The sequence below is a fragment of the Gymnogyps californianus genome, chromosome Z (assembly GCF_018139145.2).
Source record: "Gymnogyps californianus isolate 813 chromosome Z, ASM1813914v2, whole genome shotgun sequence".
NCBI classification, from domain to species: Eukaryota; Metazoa; Chordata; class Aves; order Accipitriformes; family Cathartidae; genus Gymnogyps; species Gymnogyps californianus.
In genome coordinates this window covers 50,518,463-50,542,406 of record NC_059500.1, presented here as the reverse complement: position 1 = coordinate 50,542,406, position 23,944 = coordinate 50,518,463, and the positions used below count along the sequence as shown (strand labels likewise).

The 23,944-nt window shown below is 39.7% G+C and overlaps 1 protein-coding gene across 1 annotated transcript in view; it reads right to left on the bottom strand.

Moving 5' to 3' along the window:
• Positions 1–23,944, bottom strand: part of MPDZ (multiple PDZ domain crumbs cell polarity complex component) — a 90,930-nt gene that overhangs the window by 44,462 nt on the left and 22,524 nt on the right. The window contains exons 10-20 of the mRNA XM_050912624.1: positions 22,179–22,374; positions 20,731–20,829; positions 18,661–18,740; positions 17,799–17,945; positions 16,971–17,138; positions 14,638–14,823; positions 11,682–11,891; positions 9,922–10,038; positions 7,212–7,370; positions 4,014–4,301; positions 2,959–3,082 (exon numbers count right to left, since the gene is read on the bottom strand). Of these exons, the coding sequence (XP_050768581.1) occupies positions 2,959–3,082; positions 4,014–4,301; positions 7,212–7,370; positions 9,922–10,038; positions 11,682–11,891; positions 14,638–14,823; positions 16,971–17,138; positions 17,799–17,945; positions 18,661–18,740; positions 20,731–20,829; positions 22,179–22,374 (1,774 nt within the window). The remainder of the gene's footprint in view (positions 1–2,958; positions 3,083–4,013; positions 4,302–7,211; positions 7,371–9,921; positions 10,039–11,681; positions 11,892–14,637; positions 14,824–16,970; positions 17,139–17,798; positions 17,946–18,660; positions 18,741–20,730; positions 20,830–22,178; positions 22,375–23,944) is intronic.

Sequence of the window (23,944 nt, the reverse complement as noted above, 5' to 3'; positions counted from 1 at the left end):
GCCAATCATACAAACATCTGCCATTACATCTGTCTCAGAGAAAAAAATAAAACACTGTAACCATTTAAAGAACAACACTAATCCAGATATTCATTTGTGCTTTTTAGGACTCCTTCCAGAAAATAAAAATTTCTTAATAGTGTTGGCTCCTCACACCCACTTGTAGTTGAGATCAACATCGCTGTCTAAAGTATGAGAAGGTGGCCCTGACTAGCAAGGAACTGCTCAATAAGCTTCTTAGACACAGGAATACATGTACCTCTCTACTTTGGTATGTGGAAGTCAAGGTTTATCTTTTGGAAAAACTGCAAAACCCACGTTCATGATGGCACTTTATATTAAACTGATGAAAGAATACGGTGTTACCATTGACCGGAGATTTATATTTACGATTTGCCAGGTAATGATGTCAGCTGTGGTCAGGCGGAATTTAAACATGGGTGTATCAGAGTTGTGATACAGACACACAATGCCACTGATTCATTGCCTTGCTATTAGAAAAAGTAGAGGTAAACTGACTGTCACCTACCCCTCAGATGACTACTGTTACAATGTTGAGCACATCATAGATGGCATTTACAGGTGCTATCCTGGGGTGGATGTCCCAGAGTTTACAGTCACACACTCCTTCCAACAACCATCTGACAGATCTGCTCACACAGGTTACTCAGTCAGATCTGAATGTAAACATAACTCTGCAACAGAGTGGTCTCCACCAGAATATAGGCAGAGTGGTCTCCACCAGAATATAGGCAGCATGCACAGAAAAGCAAACTGCCAAGGAAACAGCTGAAATGTGGTTTGAAATTCTGAACCTAACTTTGCTGCTTGGTTAAGCCAGGGACAAACAACAGTATTACCGAGGCTAGTGTAACAGTACTTTAGAAAAAACATCACCCCTGGTTTCTATGCTGACATCCTCATTACAACAGATCTGCAAGGCTGATGTCACACGTTGGACAGCTACCGTTTCACGTTAAAAATGCAAATGCCACTGTCAAGTCGCCAAATGAAGCACACAGGACAACGGCATTTCAGCTCTTCCTGCATGTGGGTGCTCTGTCCTCTCACCTTTTAAAAATCACAATCAAAATGTTAGAGCTCCAGTTGTGGCTGGATTTGAAGAGCTGTTGCAAGCTATGGGTGACACCATTTAAAAAGAAAAAAGAAGTGACAGTTCTCAACTTAAATAATTGATGCAGCTGCAGCTTTCAGCATCACTCACAGCTCTTGATTTAGCTCCTTTTGTGAAAATAAAGGTAAAAGCAGTGCAGCCATGTGTGTAAACTGGTCACTGTGCCCAGGCAGCTTCCCAGGCCAGAGCACACACAGACTAGAAAAAAAAGGCTACAGTTAAAAGCCAAGAGAAAGCATTATTCACATTCATACTATGTATACATGACAGGCTAGTCTTACTTTTCATGCATGTAATGTCTGCGAATGTGCACCCTGCCCCAAGTCTGTATTTTTATGCTGTATTACGCTTGACATGAAATTTACTTTGTATGTTCACTGCACTTAAAATACTCACAGACATACATGAAAAACACTGCTCCACTGAGTTAAGAGGTTATTGCAAACAAAACTTTTTTTAACAAAATCCAAACGTCTAGAACTGCACTGTGACCTGCACTTTATACAGTCTGGCAATGAGGCCAGTAAAGGCAGTAGTTACCCAAGCACCTCATACCAATGAAAGTCAAAACTTATACCCACATCACCCTTGCCTACAGCTTTATATTTTGGGGAGGTTGCTTTTAAACCAGATCAGTCCCCGATCCAGTTTAGAGGCTGGCTGTATCATGAAGGAGAAGGTGATACGGGGCAGACTGAGCATCTAGCCGTCAGAGGGCTGTTTATTCCAGGCAGAAGAGCCCACTAAATTACAGCATCACAGCACCCCACCCACCTCTGCACAGCAAGGGAGGCCTGAGTGGTGGCTGTTTACAAACAAGGGGCCCATGGGCCGCTTTTAGGGTGCTTTCTGTGGACAACCCATCTTAAAGCATTTGCAGAGTCACTGCAAACAGCCAGCGCCCACACAAACTCCTGCCCTACCAACACCAGAGAGTCTTCAAAGACATGCAGTTGGCCGAAAGAAACGGCACCAGGAACCTAAACCAAAGCAAATGAACACACCGGCCACAAACAGGAGGGGAGCACCACTGCCTCCCACCACAAAGCCTCTCTGGAGCTGGGTCTGGGAACTGGCCTGGGAGGATGCTATCCCCGTGCTCCCCCTCACACTGCCCAGGGCTGCATGAAAGACCAGGAGAAGACACCAAAAAACATTTTCATCTATTGTGCCTGTTCACTCCAAAATGTGCCTCTAGTCAGTATGCTCGGGAAGTTGAAGATTGCAGATATTTAAAACTCTGAAATTCTCTACAAAATAATGACATCGAGCTAAAAATACTACCTATTAAATGTACCAACAATCTGATTTTCAGAAATACTGAGGCACTTAAGATACAAGTACAAATATGTAGCAAGGAAGTGAACAGCTTGCTTAGACCCTTTTGACCATCCTCAGAAAGCAAGATGATTTTGTGTTTACAGACGTTTCAAAGTCTCGTCTGCAGCTCTTTGACCAAAGTGTTCTTCTACTGCTTTCCTTGGCTATATCTCGTTTTTCCACTATATTATATAAATGTATAGACATTAAAAAACAATGTGTTAAAACTGTTCTGTTAACATTTAGGAATGACTGAACTCCTTTACGGGAAAAAAAAAAAATTCTCAGTGAGACTGGACATTTTCTTTTGTGTTTACAGTGACAGCAAACGGATCCACTGCTATCATAGCCAAAGAGGGCAAAAGCAGCAAAGAATGAATATCCTGTTATGCTTTCCTCACTAAAAGGAAAATGTTTAGTCTTTACTAATAAAACAGGAAACATACAAGAAAAACAGAAAGCCGTGTTTCTGAACAGGTTACAAAAAACGTTAGCTACCTTACCTAGACTTGAATTGCCTTTTGCAATAGTGATAGTCTTCTCATACATGTTTTTGACTGAATTTGGGGTTGTGGAACTTTCCTCCAAAGATACTGGGCATCTCTTTTCCATTAAAAGCACTTGATCCTAACACAAGGGAAAACAACATCAGTTCAGAATACCGAGATAAAAATACGATTGGACATACTGACCTCAACTCATCTTACCTTATACAAAAGCTAGGTGCATAATTAATACAGATTCCTTACACAGACATTGGAAAAGTCAGTCCATCAAAGATCAAACCAACATACATGAGGTTTCTGCTTTCATTCAGGTAATATAGCAAATCTACCACAAAGTACACTTTTAATTTAGGGACATCAGTTACACTCTTAAAATTAGTGGGATGAATTCAAGGGCTCTCAGACTCCTTCACCACAGACGTCTGACAATCTGCCAGTGCTCAAGTAACAAATCTTGTAAGAAATTGCAGCTCTTTCAAGAGTTTCTTAATAAACCACTGAATGGAAAAAAAAAGACACACATGTCACAGGGACTGTCATATAAAGGAACATTATGTTTGCACACTGTGGCATCACAGGCCAGTCTGTGAGCTGAACTGTGCAGGCTTGCGCAAACACCAGGATGCAAGACTTTCACACCACTCCCCCTTGGCTTCCTAGGCCTGGTTTCCAGCTGTGCACCTCCTCCTTGTGCCCATGCCTCTGCAAAGGTTAACAAGGGATAAGAAAAGCCCCCTGGCCTGCCCAGTGGGTACACTGTGGTCCAGCAGTGTCTCCTGCTATGAAGTATGAGCAGACTTTTACATACCCCTGTATCGCCAGCCTCTGGGAGATGACTATCTTGACGCCATAATCAATCTCCCATTTTGGACAGGTCTAAATCCGTAAGTTTTGATGTGAGCTACCACATCTGATGGATATTTATAATCAAAGAACTATACATGGCTCTTGGCCAGTGTCAGTTTCTGTAGGAGATTCTATGGTGTAATATGGCCTTTCCATAGGTTTAATTATTATTTAAAAAAAAAAAAAAAAAAAAAAAAAATCTTTACTTTTCCAGTGGGATCAAGCTGCATGGTAGTAGCAAGGCTTGTACTCAGTGCAATTTCTGCTGTTGTCTGAGATCCAGTCCATGTTGCTGTGTTTTCATTTTCATTTCGGTTGGTATCCGAAACATCCACAGGCAGAAGATCCTTTTTAGTAAAACCAGTTGCAGTTTCCAGGCTATTGCCCACTACAGACTTTTGCTCTCTCGCTCTCTGATTCAGATCCATGTTGTACAGATTCTTGTCAGATACACGGAAATCAGCTGCAGCATTTGAACATTCCTCTTCAACAGACTGTTAAACACAGGAGACAATGATCAACATTCTTTTGTAGTATAATTAAAAAGTACATTTCATGCTAAAATATTAACAGAAACTAATCTCACAGAATTTAAACATATTTGTTGTCATATCAGTGTCTTCAGTAGATCCCTACAGGCATTTTACTGTAAAATTTACTTGATTCCTCAGGCAATTTCTTCGGTTTTAAAATACCAGAAATCAATGAAAATAAGTTACTGCTGAAGGCCAAATTCTAATTTGGCACTCATCAATAACTCTCCACTAACTTCAGCAAAGTATCGTCCACTAACACATTCTCAAACTAGACATAACTCCAGCAAGTTATTAAAATTAAAGCATCCAATTGCCTTTCTCACGTGGAAGAACTTTGCAAGATCAAGGTCTTTCAAAACACTTAGCAAGCAAAGAGCAATTTCAAGCAGCTCAGACAATAAGTATCTCAGACAATAAGCAATCTAATCATCCATTTAACTCAGTAGAAACATATTTAGATATTCCTTCCACACAAAGAGGGAAAAGCAAAAACTTGGTCAAATCTCAGCAAAAAATGAACGAGGTTTTGAAGTGTGACAACAATGAAATACAATGAAGCAGTTACAGAAGCTTAGCAGTTAGTACTTATTGCAAGTGTATCGATTATTGCTTCAGTACTAGGATTAAGTTCTCTACAGAAAATTTGTTTAGACTTTCAAGATTCCAAGGTGCTGCATTTCAAATATTTTAAGGGATTTCAATAATCACAACCTTCTGGAAAAAAAATCTTCAAACATTCTCTAGCTGAGCTTTCCAAAGAAGTAATTTTAAAAACATGTAGGCCATTAGATATTAGAAAGATATATCAAGGACTTAGAGGTTGGACTTGGAGGCTCTGTATCAATATTAGGGATTTTTCTCTGAAATGTAGTAAACGTAGTCACAAGAACGTCTACCTTTATCTGTCTTAGTTGTTATCCACTGATCCTATTAATTCTTCTATTCCTTCTCCAAAAAGTGGGGAAAACACATTTCCCAGGATTTTGGTATATTTTGCAACATTTTGTATCAAGGGCCTTAGTTTTTCTCAATTTTCATGAAGTGCATACATGCTTACTCTGTCCCCAGACAATCATCAGAAAAGGTTCACCTGTAAATAAGTGGTTTAAGTAACATCTGAGAAGATAATTGAGCAAAGCCTAAATACAACTAGTCTTCATGATGTAATCCATGAAATAATTTCCTACCTTTTGGAGAACAGAACACCAGGACTATAATCTATTTAAATTATTTCATAAGGTTTCAAAGACAGCTGAGACATCTACTTTTAAGTCTGTTTTCTATCCATTTCCAAATCAGTGAAAACAGGACTCAGACTGTACTCAACGTTTATTCCATATGCCACATATATATATTAGAGTTGCAGCATATGCCCATTTTTATTTTCATTTCACTTAAAGAAAAGCCAATGCTGGAATTTTTGAAGACAAATATGATTTCAGGAATTTGTAACTACAGCAACGTGTGGCCTCACTAGAGCATTTGTATTACTTTGACTTTAAGTATTTTTTTCCATCACCTATTTTAAAAGTGACACCAAAGGCATTCAGAACCTTTCAACTGCCCTGCAGTCAGAAATAGCTGACTTCAAAATAGCTGCTTCAAAAGTCTTCTTTTATGAACAGATTTTCCCGCTATGTTTACTTTGTGAAGTCACTCATAACTGCGGAGTATAAAATGTTACTTGATGAGAACTTAATACTCACTTCATACTGGTGCACAGAGAGGAACACTGAAAAGTCAGGACCATAATCTTCAAAAAAACATGTAAACCAAAGCCATCTTTAAGTCAATGCTGAAAATAACTTAAGACTTTCTAGAGCCTCAATGTGATACATAATGTAAATCCAGCCTCTATCTCATAAAACGCTTCTCAGCATGCAAAATGTATAATCCGTTTAAGTAACAATTACAGAGTTAAACAATGCAATCTGTCCCACTGGCACAGGAGAGATGTGCTCTTCTGTGGATTAGGAGAAACCATTAGAAGATGAATTTAGCTTTCCAACCAGGGCTGAACATACTCCATAAGCGATAAAGGGAGTTACTGCAGCTCAGGTGTGGAGGAAAAAGCAGCAGCTACTCTCTTCAAGACCACAGACTGCAAACCCTGGAAGAAGTCCCTACAATGTTGCTTTCAAAGATGACTGCTAGGAGAAATGACTTGGAAGACTCTGGATTAGCGAAATAAATCTATAGATTGCCAAGAAAAAAAGAGCATGAGAAACCATGGAGAGAAACAAAACACCGACTCTGATACAAACAAGTAATTAAGGGTATGTGACCAGCAAGAAAAAAGATACTGATCTTTGTAATCTCTTAAAGAACTTACCTTCATTTACTGACTTTAAATTATTAGCAATCACAGATTTGATATATACAGATTTACTTCTAATTACAGTATCACTATGAACATTTCATTCAAGAACACAGTAAATGAATAAGCAAACATACTAACTGTGAAGCATAAAAGCAAAGCTTAGGATGAAAATTTACTCTTGCTTTTCATACCTAAAATATTGTAGAATAATGCAGTTATTTTGTGTAACTACTCTTTACTATGCTCTGAAGTAATAACAGTTAAGTTTCTGTAGCAGACTGCTCACTACAGCTTTAACACTACAAACATCTCATCATACTTTATCTGTCTATACAAAACACAAATCCAAGCTTTCAACCTTCCAGCTGCCTTTCTTCAACACAGATGTCTGAAAGACACCAGCACTACCCTAAACAAAACTGCACTTCAATCTGGTAACAAACAGTGCAGTTTGAACCAGGATAACATAAAACATTTCTATCTAATAATACAGCCTTTTCACACTTATAATGAAAGTTTGTCATCAATAAAACCATCCTCCTTTTTACCTTGGGAGTTGACAACGGAAGAGAGAAGCTGTAGTTCAGCTCACCGCTACAGGCACTGCCATGCAGAGCTATCACTGAAGCCTGGAAGACGTCACTCTCTAGAGAATACTGCGATTCAAAGGTGGACTCATCCGCTAGATCTGCCTCGCCGGAGTCCACCTAACAACAACAGCAATTCAATCAGCCAGGCTGTTACCTTCACACCACATAAGCCCCGAACACATGCACCTCAGTCGCTACATACTGACTGACACTTTCCTTCTTTTTTTCCCCCCCCTTCATGTTTTACATTGAAGTTAATTTGCACAGCACAGTAGGAAAAATTTCTGCTTCCAGTTACAATTCATGTTACTACATCTTCAGAGGTTGCAAAAAATATCTGAAGTAAAGTGAGAGTCCCAACTGAAATGAGTTGCAGGGCTGAGGCAGGCTCATGCCCGTTAACAGAAGCATGAGGTGTTGGGAGAATTCTGCTGTACTCCTTGGCGTCAATATTTTGATTTCTTTAGGGCTTTTTTTTTCTTTTTAGTTTTCTATCACAAGAATTAGCACTGAAAAAATAACGAGCTTCACTTAGTGCCACCTCTCAGGAATGTTCCCTCCACCCAACTTCATAGGTTCGGTTGTTTTTAAAAGGGTAGAAAAAATAAACTTCTGGAAACTGCAATGCTTTCCAATACATTTATAAGAAAAATTTATGACATGATTTTTTATGATTTCCAAAATATTCTACATTTGACAACAAGATTAATACGGGCAATTCTCCTGTCTTACATGAGAAATAAAATTTTAAAAAGAATTCCAGACATGGACGTGGGCAGTATTTTTTGCCTTTTTTTTCTTAAATGAAATAAATTTTTTTTCAAGACTCATATTCTTTCAAATACTAGAATAACATTAAGTCCTAAAAGACTTAATTTATGGTGCTTCCCTTACTACACTTTGATTGTACTTTCATCTCCCCTGTCAGAGCTCAAGAAAGCAGAGTATACTAACAAAAATGATCAGTGAGTTCAGAGCCATGACCATACCGTAAACTTCTATGAAGCAGCCAAGTGCACCCATCTGCAGAGATGGGCCCTAACTGTTGTTTTTCAGCCTCTGTGGCTAATCATACTATGAATTAATTATGTCAGATGCACAACAGCAACAGTCTGCAGTGATTCAACATATTGATTTCTTTTTGGGGTACAGATGATCCATTTCTTAATTGTCTCATCCCTAAAGACTTAACAGCTAATTCAAACTGCTCCTTTAGTATAACTTACTCTCAGCCCATCTTCTGGAAAATGCAGACTAGTGTTACCAAAGCTAAGCCCTAAAAAAAAGATTGTGCAAAACAGGGACAGACCTGTAGAATCTGAGTGGAGATTTATCTATGAAAAACAGTATCTCATGAGTGCACTCTGCAAACACATCTTCAGCTGGCTGGCTGCATATTCAATTTCATATTTTGAACATTTAATTAGACAGTTGACAGAGTTGACAATTTAACCATATTATTATCTGCCATGTATTTTCGCTGTTCTTTCACAATTTTAATTTTTTTATATGAATCACAGATAGAAGTCAAATTTTTAAATACTTAAGTTTTAATCTGATCTTTTCAACACATCTTTAATTAAAGGATATTTACAACATATAACCTGGCTTCTTCATACTTCTTCTCAATGAATAGAGTAAGGCATATACTATTATCTAAGAACTGTACCAAGGTAACAAACTGCAGAATAAAAAACAGGCAGTCTTGTTTAAAAGCAAGTTATTAAAACCAGCTTGCCATTTGCAAATGTGAAAAAATAGCAAACATACTGGAATCAGTAATTCAGAGATTTTTGCCTTGGAAAGATTAATTTCAGGGGGTATTTTGGTTTTGTTTTTTTCTAATGACTTAAGTTCTGATGTTTAGTAGAAACTGCTTCCCTACTCATGTCCCCAGAAAATAATGGCCAAATAACTTCAGTATCAGACCCAGATCAGTACAAATAACCATGAGAAGACACACTTGGAATGTATCTATATTCTGGGGTTTGAGGGTTTTTTCTTTTTTTTTTTTTGTTTTTTTGTAGAGTCCTATTTCCTTTGCCTTTTTTATCTGAGTTCTTATTGGTAACTTCTGGGCTATGTAAGGCACTGAATGCTCAGGTAAGCCGCATTGTTTGTACAAGTGAACACCTTTTGACCTTGCAAATCTCATAATCACTGATTGATGCTGAAGTCTAAAGAATACTATTAGGAGGAAGCGTTCACAGCTTTTGAAGACAGACAGCATTCCTTGTAAGGCTGGCTTACATGCAGTAAGAGAGTTCAAAAAACTTTTCAAGGTAGAGAAGTGACACATGATGATATATAGGCGAAGAGATTTATTTACAAAATAAGCACATGAACATTTCTCTACACAAGGTGAGATCTTCAAAGGGATACTCAGTGCATGCAAGGAGAAGGGAGTAGCCATGCACTTTTGAAAATCTCAGCAAAATACTTCCTTTTTTCCAGCAACTAACATAACATAGGCCAGATTCACAGCTCATGCAAACAGCCAAAATCTCCAGATGCCAGTTTCTACCATGTGGGGATCCATCTCAACTATTGTGGATGAGTAATGTGGTGACAGTAAACACTAAAAAATAAGCATGAACAGTGACAAAGCAACCCCTTTCATTACAAAATGTAAAGACTTAAGAAATCTTTGGTAAGTTGGGCCACTAACCAGAGCCAGCTCAGCATGGAAGAGGGCTGCATCAGCTGGCCCCTCCTCCTCAAGTGACTGGGCAGTGTAGAAAAAGCAATCTTCCTTAGCAGAGACATAGCCCTCCTCTGGTGAAAGCTGCAGAAAGAACGAAGCTCTGAGTTGGATGAGTGGCCAGGACACAGGGCGTGCAGAGTGCATTATGTGTGGGGGTTTAGAGAGGCAAATGAATTCCAAATGCAGCAAAGAGTTCATTTCAATCACGGTCACAGTGTTGGGTAGGTAAAGAGACAGTAATTTTTTTTCAAATTTACCTGAATTGGTTCAGCTTCACATCTCATTTTACTTCCCCAAGTAACGAAAAAGGCCTATCCAGCTACACCACAGAGCCCATGGCTTAGTCTAAACTCATTACCAATTTCTGCTCTTATTAAACATATACTAAAACTGCCATCAGAGCTGCCACCAGGGAAAGAGCCTAACAGCAGAGGCCTTTAGAACCATGCTAGCCACAGAGTAATCTTGTTAGCAGACAGGAAGACTGCATCCACTGTCTGTGTTTTAAGACTGTATCTGCTGGGTGGAACAGCCTCGAGAGGACAAAACATAATTCTGACTATAAACCAGTACCTTTTTCCAACATAATTTGATGCTAGGTGCATTTGTCCAGTACTACAAAGAAGTCAGTGATTATTGACAATGTTTAATTAATTGGCAAGCATAATACGTGAAATATTAGAGGGCAAATGCTGAATGTGTACAAAACTGCTGGGAACAGAAACAAAACCCCCATGCATTTTCTCTTTTAGAGTGACATCTTCTTAAGTATGAAAATGTTGATTTGCAAGACATCTTAGTGTGTAACACAGAGTTTCCACCACAAAAAACAAATTTAACAAAGCAAGTTAAAAAAAGTACCCTCTTACTATGAAAAGTAACTAGTAACTTAAAGTTCTAGTAACTTAAACATCAGCCATTCCCTCCCACTCTCTCCACAAAGATTTACTAAGAATGAAAATTTGGTATCTGCATCCACAAGGATTACAAGATTATCATTTCATGAAAAGCAAAAATGAACCCCAAAGACTGCACTTGGGCTTACAAATACAGTGAAAAGTATCTTCTCTGTATGTATGAACTGATGCCATTCTACTGATTTGAACTTAACACACCAGGGACAATAGTCCACTAGCATCCTTACTGATACACTATCTCAGTAACTCTAGGTCCCCTTCAACCTCATTCTTCTAATTGTTACAGACTACCTTCTAAAACCAAGCCTGAAATTATTTACAACTATATTAAAATAACCAGTTTGAGGTATATGAACTGAAGACTACTCACCATTGTTTAAAGTGTGCAGTCTAAATACAAAGACTGCATATGTACTACCTTGCAAAGTAACTGAATAGGCAAATTCCAGGCAAAGCACATAAAACTGACTTTATGTCACCATCTCACAAATTCAGAGAACCTTGCAAAGTGTACAAAATTATGCCTGGCAATTTGCACCCCTGAAAGACTGTGCTGGTTGCAAGATGCTTCACTGTTTTCTCAGCTGCAAGGCAAGTGTGCTAGCTCCTGCAATCACTACACCAGTCATACACTACACAGGCCACTCCTACATGCAAGGAGATACAGGAATCTGCTAAAGCCAGCTTCTGGATGTTTTGAGCCACCCAGCCATACCCCAAAGCACACAAAGTGCACACAGAAGTCAGGATAATCATGTACCAGCTTAAATGACATGAAAAGTACCCATTGAATTCCCAAATCCTTACAGGCAGTGGTTTGGCAACTCCTATTTTAACTGTTCCTGTTGGAGCTCCTTTCAGTGCTTGTACCGCTTCCTCCAGGCTGCCATTTTCCAAGTTGATATCGTTGACAAACATAAGCCGATCTCCAGGAAGAAGCCTGCCGTCTTGCTCGGCCACACCCCCAGGAACTAATGAGCGAATCACAATTACGGTGTTTGCTGGATCAACAGGATCCTAATTAAATAAAAGGAAGAAAAACATTTCATTTTATTCACTCTTTTATGTCTTGAGAGGCTAATTTTTACGCAAGAGCTTTTAATAATTTGGAGCTCTGCTCCAGATGAACCCTCAGCAGGAACACACCCTCCTGTCCATACTGCCCACACATTTAGACTTCCACCTGTTTTTAATTCTTGTGAAAATTATTACTCCTTTCTAGGTGATGTCCCATCATATATCTCCAGCATAAAATACTGCTAAATTGCAGAATGCTGTTTGTACTGTAATGAGTAATTACACACCAGAAATTCAAATACTTTCTACTGCAATGACAGCGTTGCAGACTTCATCCTCCCTTACACTCAGTGGTCTGGGAATACAGCTGGGCAGTGCAGACTGGGGCAAAGTTAACGTGCACTCTGGTGGAACAAAGGGCTTGTTTTCAATAACTCTCTTATACTTCATGGTACCAGATCTTGCTCAGCTGAGAAAGCACTTTTTAAGAGGCAAGTCCTTGGGCATGCCTAATTAACCACTTTATGGGAGACAGGAACATACCAATACAGCACTCTTAATCAACAACACACAACAAACTTGTGTTTGCTTTTAAAAAAGAAAACTGCATTGACGTCCCCATCCTCCAATGCACTGATTCTTATAAAAAAGCTAGCATCAAATACTAGTAACAGGAACATATGATTCTGTTATAACAGTTATCACAGGTGCGCACATATTGGCATGATTCTTATAGAATTACATTCACAAGGAACACCATTACATGTCAATACTTGCAACGCACAGCAATTCATTTGAGCGCATGCACAGAAAAAAAATGAGAAATGTAATAATGTACCAGCTTTACTGATAGCAAAAGGAAAAGAAAAGCAAACATCTACAAACTGGGATGCAACTGTAACAAGTTTCCATGCCAACATGTACATCTGAAAGGATGCACACCATCAAGGCAGCACCCAAAACCACAGAATTGGAGACTGCTGAAAGCTAGTGTGAGAGAGAAGTGTGAAGGGAGGGAGGGAATGATACCAAGAAGACCCTTAACACTTCATGGCAGTTAATGCAGTAAGAAGAATGCCATGGAGCAATAAAACACTTCACAAGTCGAAATACAACTAGCATCGCTGGAGACAGTGCTTAAGCCTGAACACTGACATCTTCCTCACTATTATAACAAGTATTTACACTGTCACTTTAGATGACACTGCATGACACATTGTTTTGAAAAAAATCACCTCTCCTGTGTATGTGATAGTCTTCCCTGGGGTAAGAAATTATGTAGACTTTCCTACAGGCCTGCCATTGTATAAAACATGAGGAATGTATTAGTATGAACATAACTGTCCTTAATTTCAGTCACTGTTCATTGAAAATTAATTGAAAATTTCATGGAAACAAGCAAAATACAAAGATAAATCTCACTATAAACTTATTGTTCACAGTCTTAGATGAAAGCAGAAACTTCAGTGACAAACTGAAATGCTTTAACCCCATCTCAAAGGAGAGAACATAGGACAAATCACAAATATAACATTAAAAAAATGTAAGGTTCAGAAAGAGTTGACTAGCATTGTAGTATATAATCAAACTCACATTTGCAAAATATATAGAACAATTTAAGGTACCTCCCACAACCTTCAGTATTACCATCCATAAACAAAATTCAGTAACTAACCACATAGGCAACCACCATTTGTGTCAATGCTTCAGCAGATGCTGAAGCAAAAATACGCTTTACTTTGTGCTGATGTGGACTCCAAATACTCAGGGCTCTGCTATAGTGTCTCACTGCAGAGCATCATGAGTAACACATTAAAAAGTAACCACTATTTCATAAAACAGATACTTGACTATGCCTTTCAGATTATTAAACTACACTGCTCTTCACCTTTATCAGTGTGCATATGCAAAATACTAGAGAGGCATAGATTAATTCTAAGCAGTGCCCTGTGGGCATAATTTCCACCTGGAAGAGACCTCCAGATGCAAATGCATATACTCTTAGGGACAAGATCCAGCAGAGACCTGGGAAGAGACCGGGTCCTGCAGCACCACCAAACAGCTGCGCAAAAGCCTACACTGATCACAGGGAGAAATTACTTAAGTCAGATTAAAAATTATCCACTGTGACAACAGGGAACAGAAGGAACATTTGTCCTGGGATCCTGACCGAGTGCAGGTAGGAGACAGGCACTGAGCTGTCCATCGGGACACACCAAGAATCACAGTTTGAGATACCCAGGAATTCTGAAGTCAAACACAGAATGAATGGGGGTGTTTAGGCACGTCCTGGACAGACAGCAGCTAAGCAAGGGATTTCAGAATTGCAGTTCTGGATTTTAGTAAATCCTGCTTTAAGCATCTAAGTCCTTTATTGGATCTTGCCCTAAGCACCTCACTGCAGGTGCAAAATACACAGCTAAATGCCTGAATATTCTGACTACATCATTCACTGCCCCTGGGGCACTAGAAGATGAGCTTTCTGAAGACCCTAGTATATTACAGATTATCTATTTTTCTGGACCGGTACTACCATTATCATTAGAACCTGTAGCGTTAATACAGTAAGAGGAATAAGTAATGTAGCTAGTGGGATGCCTACCAGTAGTGATATCCATTTACCTTTACTGTATTGCTTGGTTTCCATTAACATTTACCCTTAAAATACGTATTTAGATCATATTGTGAGAGCCAAACAATACAAAGTATTTTGTCCTCTACCCAAAGAAAGGAGTGCAGAAGTTACCTGATAGTCCAATATGCTAAATCCAAGTCCCATACTCCCTTTCTCCAGCTCAATGTGCTGCACTTCTGTTTCCCACATCGCCAAAGACGAGCTTTGCACCTCTTCCATACTCTGACCCTCGTCAGCTATTTCCAAAGCTGTCCCCTCTGTGTCTGAGGACCCAATGAATCCAAGTTCTACGTGAGCCTGAGAAAAAGAGTGAATGTTCACCAATAAAATATGTTTGTGAATCTGCAGAGACAAAACTCTGTTCACAAAGAACAAGAAAAAAAACTAAGTGATGTGTCTCTAAACACAGAGAAAGTGCAAGCACTCAGCAGAGTTAACAAACAAGTCTGATAAACCTAGCACAGAATTCACATACCCTTGTAACAAAATAGCTCTGCTGCACGTATATGAAAGTACTCACTGGAAAAAATATTTACAAAATGGAATTTCTGTCCAACTAAAAACTTCAGAAAACTTCATTAGTACATATATTCAAATATACAGGAAGTATATGCTATTAAATGATATCTCTAAAAATATGCCTTGATCTAAACATAATAGCACTGACAGGAGTCAGAACATTTAAAAAAAGAAAACACACACACATACATACACACGCATATATGCTCTTCACTTGGTTTCATAAAAAAGCTTAGCAACTATAAGCTGAATTTGGTGCCTTGCCCAGAACTCAGAATTAACTGTGTCTCTTTTCATACAAATGCTATTGCTTTGTGTACTATACTGCAGGCCATTCCTACATGTTCAGTACATCAGGCTGCCCAGAGCTTTGCACTTAAGAGTGACAGAAGTGTGTCTGCCAGTGAATGCACACACAGTTCTACACAACACAAACCCACAAAGCAAAGATCAAAACCAGATTAAATATATTCAGATCCTAAAGAACACACAGTTCATTTTGCCATACCCCCACAGCCCACCTGCAGAACAGAAGTTAAGTACTTGGTGTGGTGGGTTGACCCTGGCTGGACATCAGGTGCCCACCAAAGCCACTCTATCACTCCCCTCCTAAGCTGCACAGGGGAGAGAAAATATAACGAAAGGCTCATGGGTCAAGGTAAGGACACTGAGATCGCTCAGCAATTACCGTCACGGGCAAAACAGACTCGACTTGGGGAAAAAATTAATTTAATTTTATATAGATATAGTCAAATCAGAGTAGGATAATGAGAAATAAAACCAAATCTTAAAAACACCTTCCCCCCACCCCTCCCTTCTTCCTGGGCTCAACTTTACTCCCAAATTGTCTACCTCCTCCCCCACAGCGGCGCAGGGGGATGAGGAATAGGGGTTGCAGTCAGTTCATCACACGTTGTCTCTGCCACTCCTTCCTCCTCAGGGGGAGGACTCCTCACACTCTTCCCTGGCTCCACCATGGGGTCCATCCCATGGCAGACAGTCCTCCATGGACTTCTCCAATGTGAGTCCTTCCCATGGGCTACAGTTCTTCACAAACTGCTCCAGCATGGGTCCCATCCATTGGGTGCAGTCCTTCAGGAACAGACTGCTCCAGCGTGGGTCCCCCATGGGGTCACAAGTCCTGCCAGCAAACCTGCTCCAGCATGGGCTCCTCTCTCCACAGGGCCACAGGTCCTGCTAGGAGCCTGCTCCAGCGCGGGCTTCCCATGGGGTCACAGCCTCCTTCGGGCATCCACCTGCTCTGGCATGGGGTTCTCCACGGGCTGCAGGTGGATATCTGCTCCACTGTTAACCTCCATGGGCTGCAGGGGGACAGCCTGCCTCACCATGGTCTTCACCACGGGCTGCAGGGGAATCTCTGCTCAGGTGCCTGGAGCACCTCCTCCCCCTCCTTCTTCACTGACCTTGGTGTCTGCAGAGTTGTTTCTCTCACATATTCTCACTCCTCTCTCCGGCTGCAATTGCTACCCCTGTAACTTCTTTTCCCCTTCTTAAATATGTTATCACAGAGGCGCTACCACCATCGCTGATGGGCTCGGTGTTGGCCAGCAGTGGGTCCGACTTGGAGCTGGCTGGCACTGGCTCTATCGGACACAGGGGAAGCTTCTAGCAGCTTCTCACAGAAGCCAACCCTGTAGCCCCCCCACTACCAAAACCTTGCCACGCGAACCCAATACACTTGGGTAGATAGACCTGTGTCCCAGAGTATTTCTCCCCATGACCTACCAGGACTGACATCTTCTGGTGGCCTAAAATACGGTCAATGAACATAATTTGCCTTTTTCTATTTATCTCATTCCAAGTCCTAAAATATTAAAACATATTTCTAATCCTGTAAAAGAACTTTGTATGTTTTTTCTCAAGGAAACGGTCATTTTCTCAGTGATTTTTTTAAGACAAAATACCTTTTCTGTGAGCTGAACCTCAGATAGACTTAGACTCTCCAGTACTTCTGGGTGAGTGATGGGGGGAGCTACCGGACGACAGCACACCATTGTCACCTTAACAGGCAGTTCTTTCAAGATACTGACCACATCCTTGTGGTTTTCTCCAAGCAAAGAGATCTCATTCACCTCAATAAATAAAGAATACACAGTGTTTAGAAGTACACATAGTGTTTAGAATGACAATGAACAAAAAAGGGTTAAAAAAAAAAAAATCAAAAAAACAAACTCACTAATCACCTTATTAAAAAAAAAAAAACAAAAACCACAAAAAAATACACTAATGGACATTGTCAATGCTTAATTTCTACTAAATTTGGTGCACAGAATCAGCACCAAGATAAGTTTTGAACTGAATGGATAGTCTCATAAATTGCATGACACCACCCTACAAACACCACATACTCTGTCACTTCATGTTTCTTGCATTCATGTGAACCAAATTCACATTTTAATTCTAAGAAAATGATTTAGAAAAGTAAACAGGTGTTTAGTCCCTTCACTGTGTAGGGATATTCCTATTAAATCTTAATGCTTTTGCTAGGTATTCTTTTTTGGTGACCTTGAACTGTATCTGGAAAATCAGCTGTCAGCTGAGAAATGCATGTAAGCATATGCATTCACATAAATATGCGTTAAGTACATATGAAGTGACTGCTCAAGCACTTCTGGTTATGGCTGGTATGCAGTTAAGATATGCTACATTCCCAAAGTCATAACCTGTGAGAAGCAAGTCACTGCTCAAAAATCTTACTGAATGAAGGCTAAGATAAAGTAATTTTTTCTTACTTCCAGCAGCTCATCTCCACTGAACAGCTTGCCACTTCGTCCAACTGGCCCCTCTGGTAAGATAGATCTGATGAAATGATGCCCTACTGTAGCTTCAAGGCTTATCCCTAACCCACTGCTTTCGCTAAATTTGTTAACTACAGCCACCTAAAATAAGATTAAGAAATGGTTACTTTTGACATATTTACAGCCACATCCGTTACTTTCTGTTTCAATTTACAATGAGGTGAATATTCCAGAAGTGAGAAACCAGAAATATTGTCACGTGTAATGGGGACAGCCAGGTAAAAACTGTAATGTTGATCATATACCACTTCAGCATAAACAAGTGGGAACTGTATATGACAACAATATATCTAATAATACTTACTTATGCAGAGACTACAGCTCTGGCATATAATTTTGAAATAAAGGCCTACACTCAGATACTGCTTTTCAACTGTATCTACAGTAAATGTCCTATGCATTATTTAGAAGATTACATCAAACAATTCATTCAGTATGCAGAATGGGTAGGACGTTTCAAATTCTGGCTAATGAAGGGAGCTTTGAAGTTCACCTTAAATACTATTTTTTCTCTAATACACATTTATCCTCTTGAAGCTAGGACATCTGTGAAGCAATACTCATAGGCACAGTTACCCAAGAAGCTTGTGATTATTTTGCTAAAATCAATACAGAAAAATGTTTATCTATATTCAAAATCTATAATTAAAAAAGTAATCTCAACAGATTAAGGAGCATATGTATGATTTTTATAAAGGAACAAATACAATACAAACACATTCCTATCTGTATGTTAGCAACATAATAGGTGGACAGATCAAAGGGCATTTAATAATAGTAATCAAAGTTTACCTACCACTATTTCATAATTCGAACCCATAATCCTCTGCCACTTTGCCTTCGTAGCTGCTTCTTCTGTAGTAGTTAGCTGGAAATCTAAAAGTTATGTCTGAGGTTACTGTGACAAAAAGTAAAACGTCCTGTCTATTCCTATAACTGATAAAGTATATGGACCGTGCAAGACTACAAAATCATTTCCATGATGCCAGAACTCTCCTAAATATGACTAAAAACTTGGCATGTTTTGTCTCAGCAGGCTTGGGTTTATCAGAAGAAAAACTTGCAAAATAGTATTAGATCCCACTCCCGCAAAACTACCTGGGTATTCTGAAAGACATGAAGTTCAGTCTAAAAGTTTGCTGTGCATGGCTGGGAAGAAAGGACACATATTTAAACTAGCCTCAGTGTTGAGTGAATTTAATGCAACTTTACAAGATAATGGGCACAAAGCAAATAAAAAAGTTACATGCATGCCCCAGGCATTTGTTAAACCAGACTGTATGTGGGCTGATCAGATTGATTCAGGGGGATGGCTGAAATACTAACATATGTGATACTGCACACTGATCCTTTTGGACAGACCCCGCATTTTACAGAGAGTGTTCAAGGAAAGTTTTCAAACAAAATCTGGAGGTTTTGTACTTGCAAAACTGAGCACAACCGTAAAAGATTTTTTTGAAACTGTAGGCCCTAGAGGGCAGTGAGAGAACGCAAGTCCTAGCTCTTTTTCTTCTTTGTTAGATTCACATACGTGCACAGATACAATGAGAAATAATTCTAATAGCTAAAGAGCAGCAATGAAATTGGAAGAGAAGGAGGGGACCAAAGTAATGATGCTGTGAAAAACACAATGACAGGCTAGGCAGCAAACTGGAGCAACTCTTAACTTGATGGAAAGTTTATCTGCAGGCTGAAAAAACAGAGAAATGCTTTCCTGCAGCTCATTTTCCCCTCATTCACGCATTTTAGATTCTAGGGCAGGAAACAATAAGCAGCAGTATCTAGATACAACAGCCAGCAAACACAGCAGATTTAACAGGACCCTACATATTCAAGGTCCATGGTCTGTGCTGTGCCTACAGTATCAAAATAAACTCTTCTAATCTGAATGCTCATCACAGGCGAAGACCAGAATCTCCATTACAAGATTAAGTTCCCAACTCCCACTGACTTTTAGTAGGAGTTTCAAGCGACTAACAGCCTCAGACAGTGTTTTAAACCTACTCATTGCTCAGCAACATTACTGAAAATAAAGCCAGGTGTTGTGTGGCATTAAAATATGACAATACTTTCCCCAAAGCAGAGACCCTGCAGTATCTGAAGGAAAGGTGTTAAAAAGAAATTCTTCAGCTATCCAGGATAATGGAGAGCATGAGTTATGAAAAGATACATATTACAGAACTCTCATGGGTGATGCTTTTCAGTTCCCCTCTAGCTCTGGAAGCAGGAAAATGTTAGAAAACACATCAAGTGCTGTCTCAATCTCAAAAACATATCATCACATAGGACTTCTGAAATGCAGCACAGTGCCCTAACAGCTCAAGAAAGAAAGGAAAATATCCATTAGAAAATAAGAATTTCCACAAAGAGTATGGGAAAAGTCAGAATATCAGTGGACCAGAACTGACTGAATTTCAAACGCTATCAGAGAACACAGATTGAAACGAATGCAAGCTCAGCAATTTGTGAAAAGGAAGTTTATCAGAAAAGGTAGAAGTCCTGGAACTGCAGCTGGGCAGCTGCAAGCAGTTGGAAAGATAAGGCATGCTGGGGAATGAGGAGGGAAAAAGTTTAATAAACAACTAGACTAAAAAGAGTAGAAATACAAAACTAGGCTAAAAAGAGGGCTGAGCACGTAGCAAAAGCAGACTGCTTCATGTGACATCTTTGACACATAATTATTCTCAGACACATACAGTAGTCAATGATCTTACAGCACTCAAGAGTACATGCTTACATGTATGATTACTTTCACTTTCTAGCTGCACCTCAGCTACACAGCACACAGGAGATGGAAAGGCACACAAAACATCTGATCTTTGTGTAAGCACACCCAAGCACACTCTCACAGAATAAAATATTAAACGTTGAGAACCTGTTTCCTGTTGGTTCATGTCCTCTCCAATATTTACCACACTGGCACTGCATGGCAGTGATGGGGATCCCTGTTCTGTTTCACTGTTATCTGGAAAAAGAAGAAGAAGTCTTTTCAGCTATTTTATGTATTGTAATATTCATCAAGCTCACAGGCATGCCTCAGGGCACCGACTCTCTTTTCCACTGGACTTCAGAGGATCCATATTTGGCAAATGCAATCTGGCATGAGGGGCCAAGAAGAAATGCCACATTTTAAAGACATTTTGTCTTCTGTTAATGCTTTGCCTTCTCAAGTGAATTTTTCAATGAAATAAGAAAAAAAAAAAAAAAAGCACAACTATCAGTAGCTGCATCTCTATGATTGAAAGAAAAGTTACTGGAAAACATATAAATATAACGTTCTTTAGCACTCTTGTATTACCTTTTTTTCTTTGCCTTCCTCTTCTTTCCTTTGTGCAATTCAGGAAGCTGACACTGAAAAAAGAAAATGCTACAGACTTGGAGACCTGCATACCTGACAGACTTTTCACTTGCAGAAAGCCTCTCCTACCACAGAGTTGTGTTAGGTATGCTGCTGGCTGCCAGCTGTCTTGAACACCTCTAGGCTAGATAAACAGCACTTTCTGGGCATTTCCTCTGTAATTTTTGCTAAAGGTGGGAATGAGAGGATGCCATACAGATACCATACTACTGAGTCCTTCAAAATCTTCTGCGAGGTGGGGATTATGCCTCAGTCCATGAGGATATATACTTCTGCTGATATCAACCTATAACACAAGTAGCTGAAAAAAAATCTGTCTGTGCACTCAGCCTCTGTGCAGGTATTCTGTTCAAACACACTGACTTTCAAGATCTGGCACGTATACTTCAAGACATGCACAGTATAAGATTAAGCTTCACTAATCTCATCTCATCACCAGCAAAATTAATATTGGTCATTGGCTTCTGAACTTTGTACACATATATAGTTAATGCCCTATCAGATTATTAATAACCTCTAGATATAGGCCATTCCTCTCATATCTCGAGCTTGTGACACTGACGCACAAGAGTGAAAGGAACCGAGACCTGAGTTTGCTCATTGTGGACGGTATCTCTTTGCTTGCTCTTGAATGGAGCTCTCACCCTTGAGCACGAATAAAACATTCACTGCCTTCTTACCATTTGAAGATTTGCAGGATCAAAGTCTTGAACCAATTCAGCCAGAAGTGCAATGCAGTGCAGAGCTTTCAACGCTCACTTTGAAAATGTAGCAAATAATACCACTGTGTCTAAAAGATCAATCAAACCATAGCAGACCAAATTCTCCCCTCATGTACAACAGCTTTGCCATCAGTAATAGCTACCTAGAATAAATCTGGTCCATTTTATTTCCAGTTTGCTATTGAGAAGAAAAATGTTTCAAGCCAACTTTAAAGTAAAGCCAGTTTTAATTACCTTTGGCTGTGCTACTATCCATTGTTTGGAACAGTAAGTCCTTTTCAACAGCAGCACTGAAGTCCTCCTGGGGCTGAGTATGATTTTCCTGCTTAAGCCCTCTTCTGATCAAAGTGAGCCGAACTATTTGTCCTGTGTGCCGCAAAACGTCAACTGCTTGCTGGTTAGTAAAACCCTGAAGATTTGTTCCATCCACCTGCAGGATTAAGCAGCTTTTCAGCCCGCAAGACACCATCCAGAAAAAAAAAAATGTCCAGGGCAAAATAACATGGTGAGCTCTCAGCATCTGTTAGCCTAAGCACAAAGCAAGCAGAGGGACAAGAACAAAAACCTGGACAACTTAATGACACTGGATACACTAAGCACTTTCACTGGAGTACCCCACAGCTAGGTAACAACCAGTACCACAGCAAAGCAAGGAGAAGTGCTTTGGGTGCCCACCCCAGTGGGGCCAGGCAGACCTGCTCTGCGAGGTGGGAGAGGAGACAGCATGTGCTGTGCAGGGCACGTTGTGCAGCCTGCCTGCTTGACCATTTCAGCTATCCCCACCTCTGAGGAGAAAATACTGGGTGAATAAACCAACACAGCCATGGCCGGGAATGCTGGGTGGGGGGGGTGAGGAGAGATACATCCGTCCACTGTGGTAGGAAGAACTACAGAATGCAGCCATTCTGAAGGCAATAACCTCAGACACAGTGAAGTCTACTACTGAACACCGTGAAGCCCAATTTCCCAATCAAACACTGTCCCAGCCAGCCAGATATTATCTCTGGCCCATCAGTTTAATGCTTTAAAGAACAAGATTTTGGCCTCTTCTGTTTGAAGCTACCCCGTTATCTCAATAACCCAAGACTCAAGACTTTGGCATTGCTCAATGTCATCCCATTATCCCTAGTACACGCCACTTTTTATTCTCCTTCCTGCAAACTCTGTATTATCTTATTCTTTCTCCGTCTCACCCCTCAGTGCCTTTAATTTCTGAAATACTTCTAACAATACTATATTCCTTGACTCCTGTATTTGTTTCAGTCTATCTACACAACACACGAATTCCATTATTTTAATTCCTCCTGCATGAAGAATGACTCCCCCTGGTCCCTTAATCATTTTGTTGCCCTTCTCTGAACTGCTTCCAACTCTGGTGCTCTTCTAAATATAAAGTAATTAAAAATGAGCTAGAGTTATTCATTTTTTCTCCACACTTAAGCAAACCATATTTAAAAAATGTTTATTATTCTTTTGTCTGAGGTCACTCAAATCTTTTTCACCTTCTACATCTGCAGTAGAAGAAGAAATCAAACTTCAGAATAATCAATTTTAGCCATTTGTACTCAGCATTTAAGTCATTATAAAAACCATGTATACTTCCACATACAAACATGCAGGCACATTTGTACTTGGAGAGAGACCATAATTTGTTCTTAGTGCTGCCTTCACACAAATACAAGGACAGATCTATGACAGCCACATAAATGTGATTCCTGTATTCATGACCTGATTTTTCACCACACAACTAACATTTTATGCATAATAATATTTTCTTCTCTCTCTCAGCATCTAAAACTTTAATGACATACTTTTAAAAATAATTTTGAAAACAGTTGCTTAATTTGAATCAAACTTTGAAACTTTGCCTTTATGAAGCAGTCTCAAAGCTCCTACTGATAAGATACACACATACAACACAGATTTTCTTAAGAAACACAAGTTACACACAGGTAGCATGATCAGAAAGATAATGTGATCAAATACATAGTCAAAAAAAG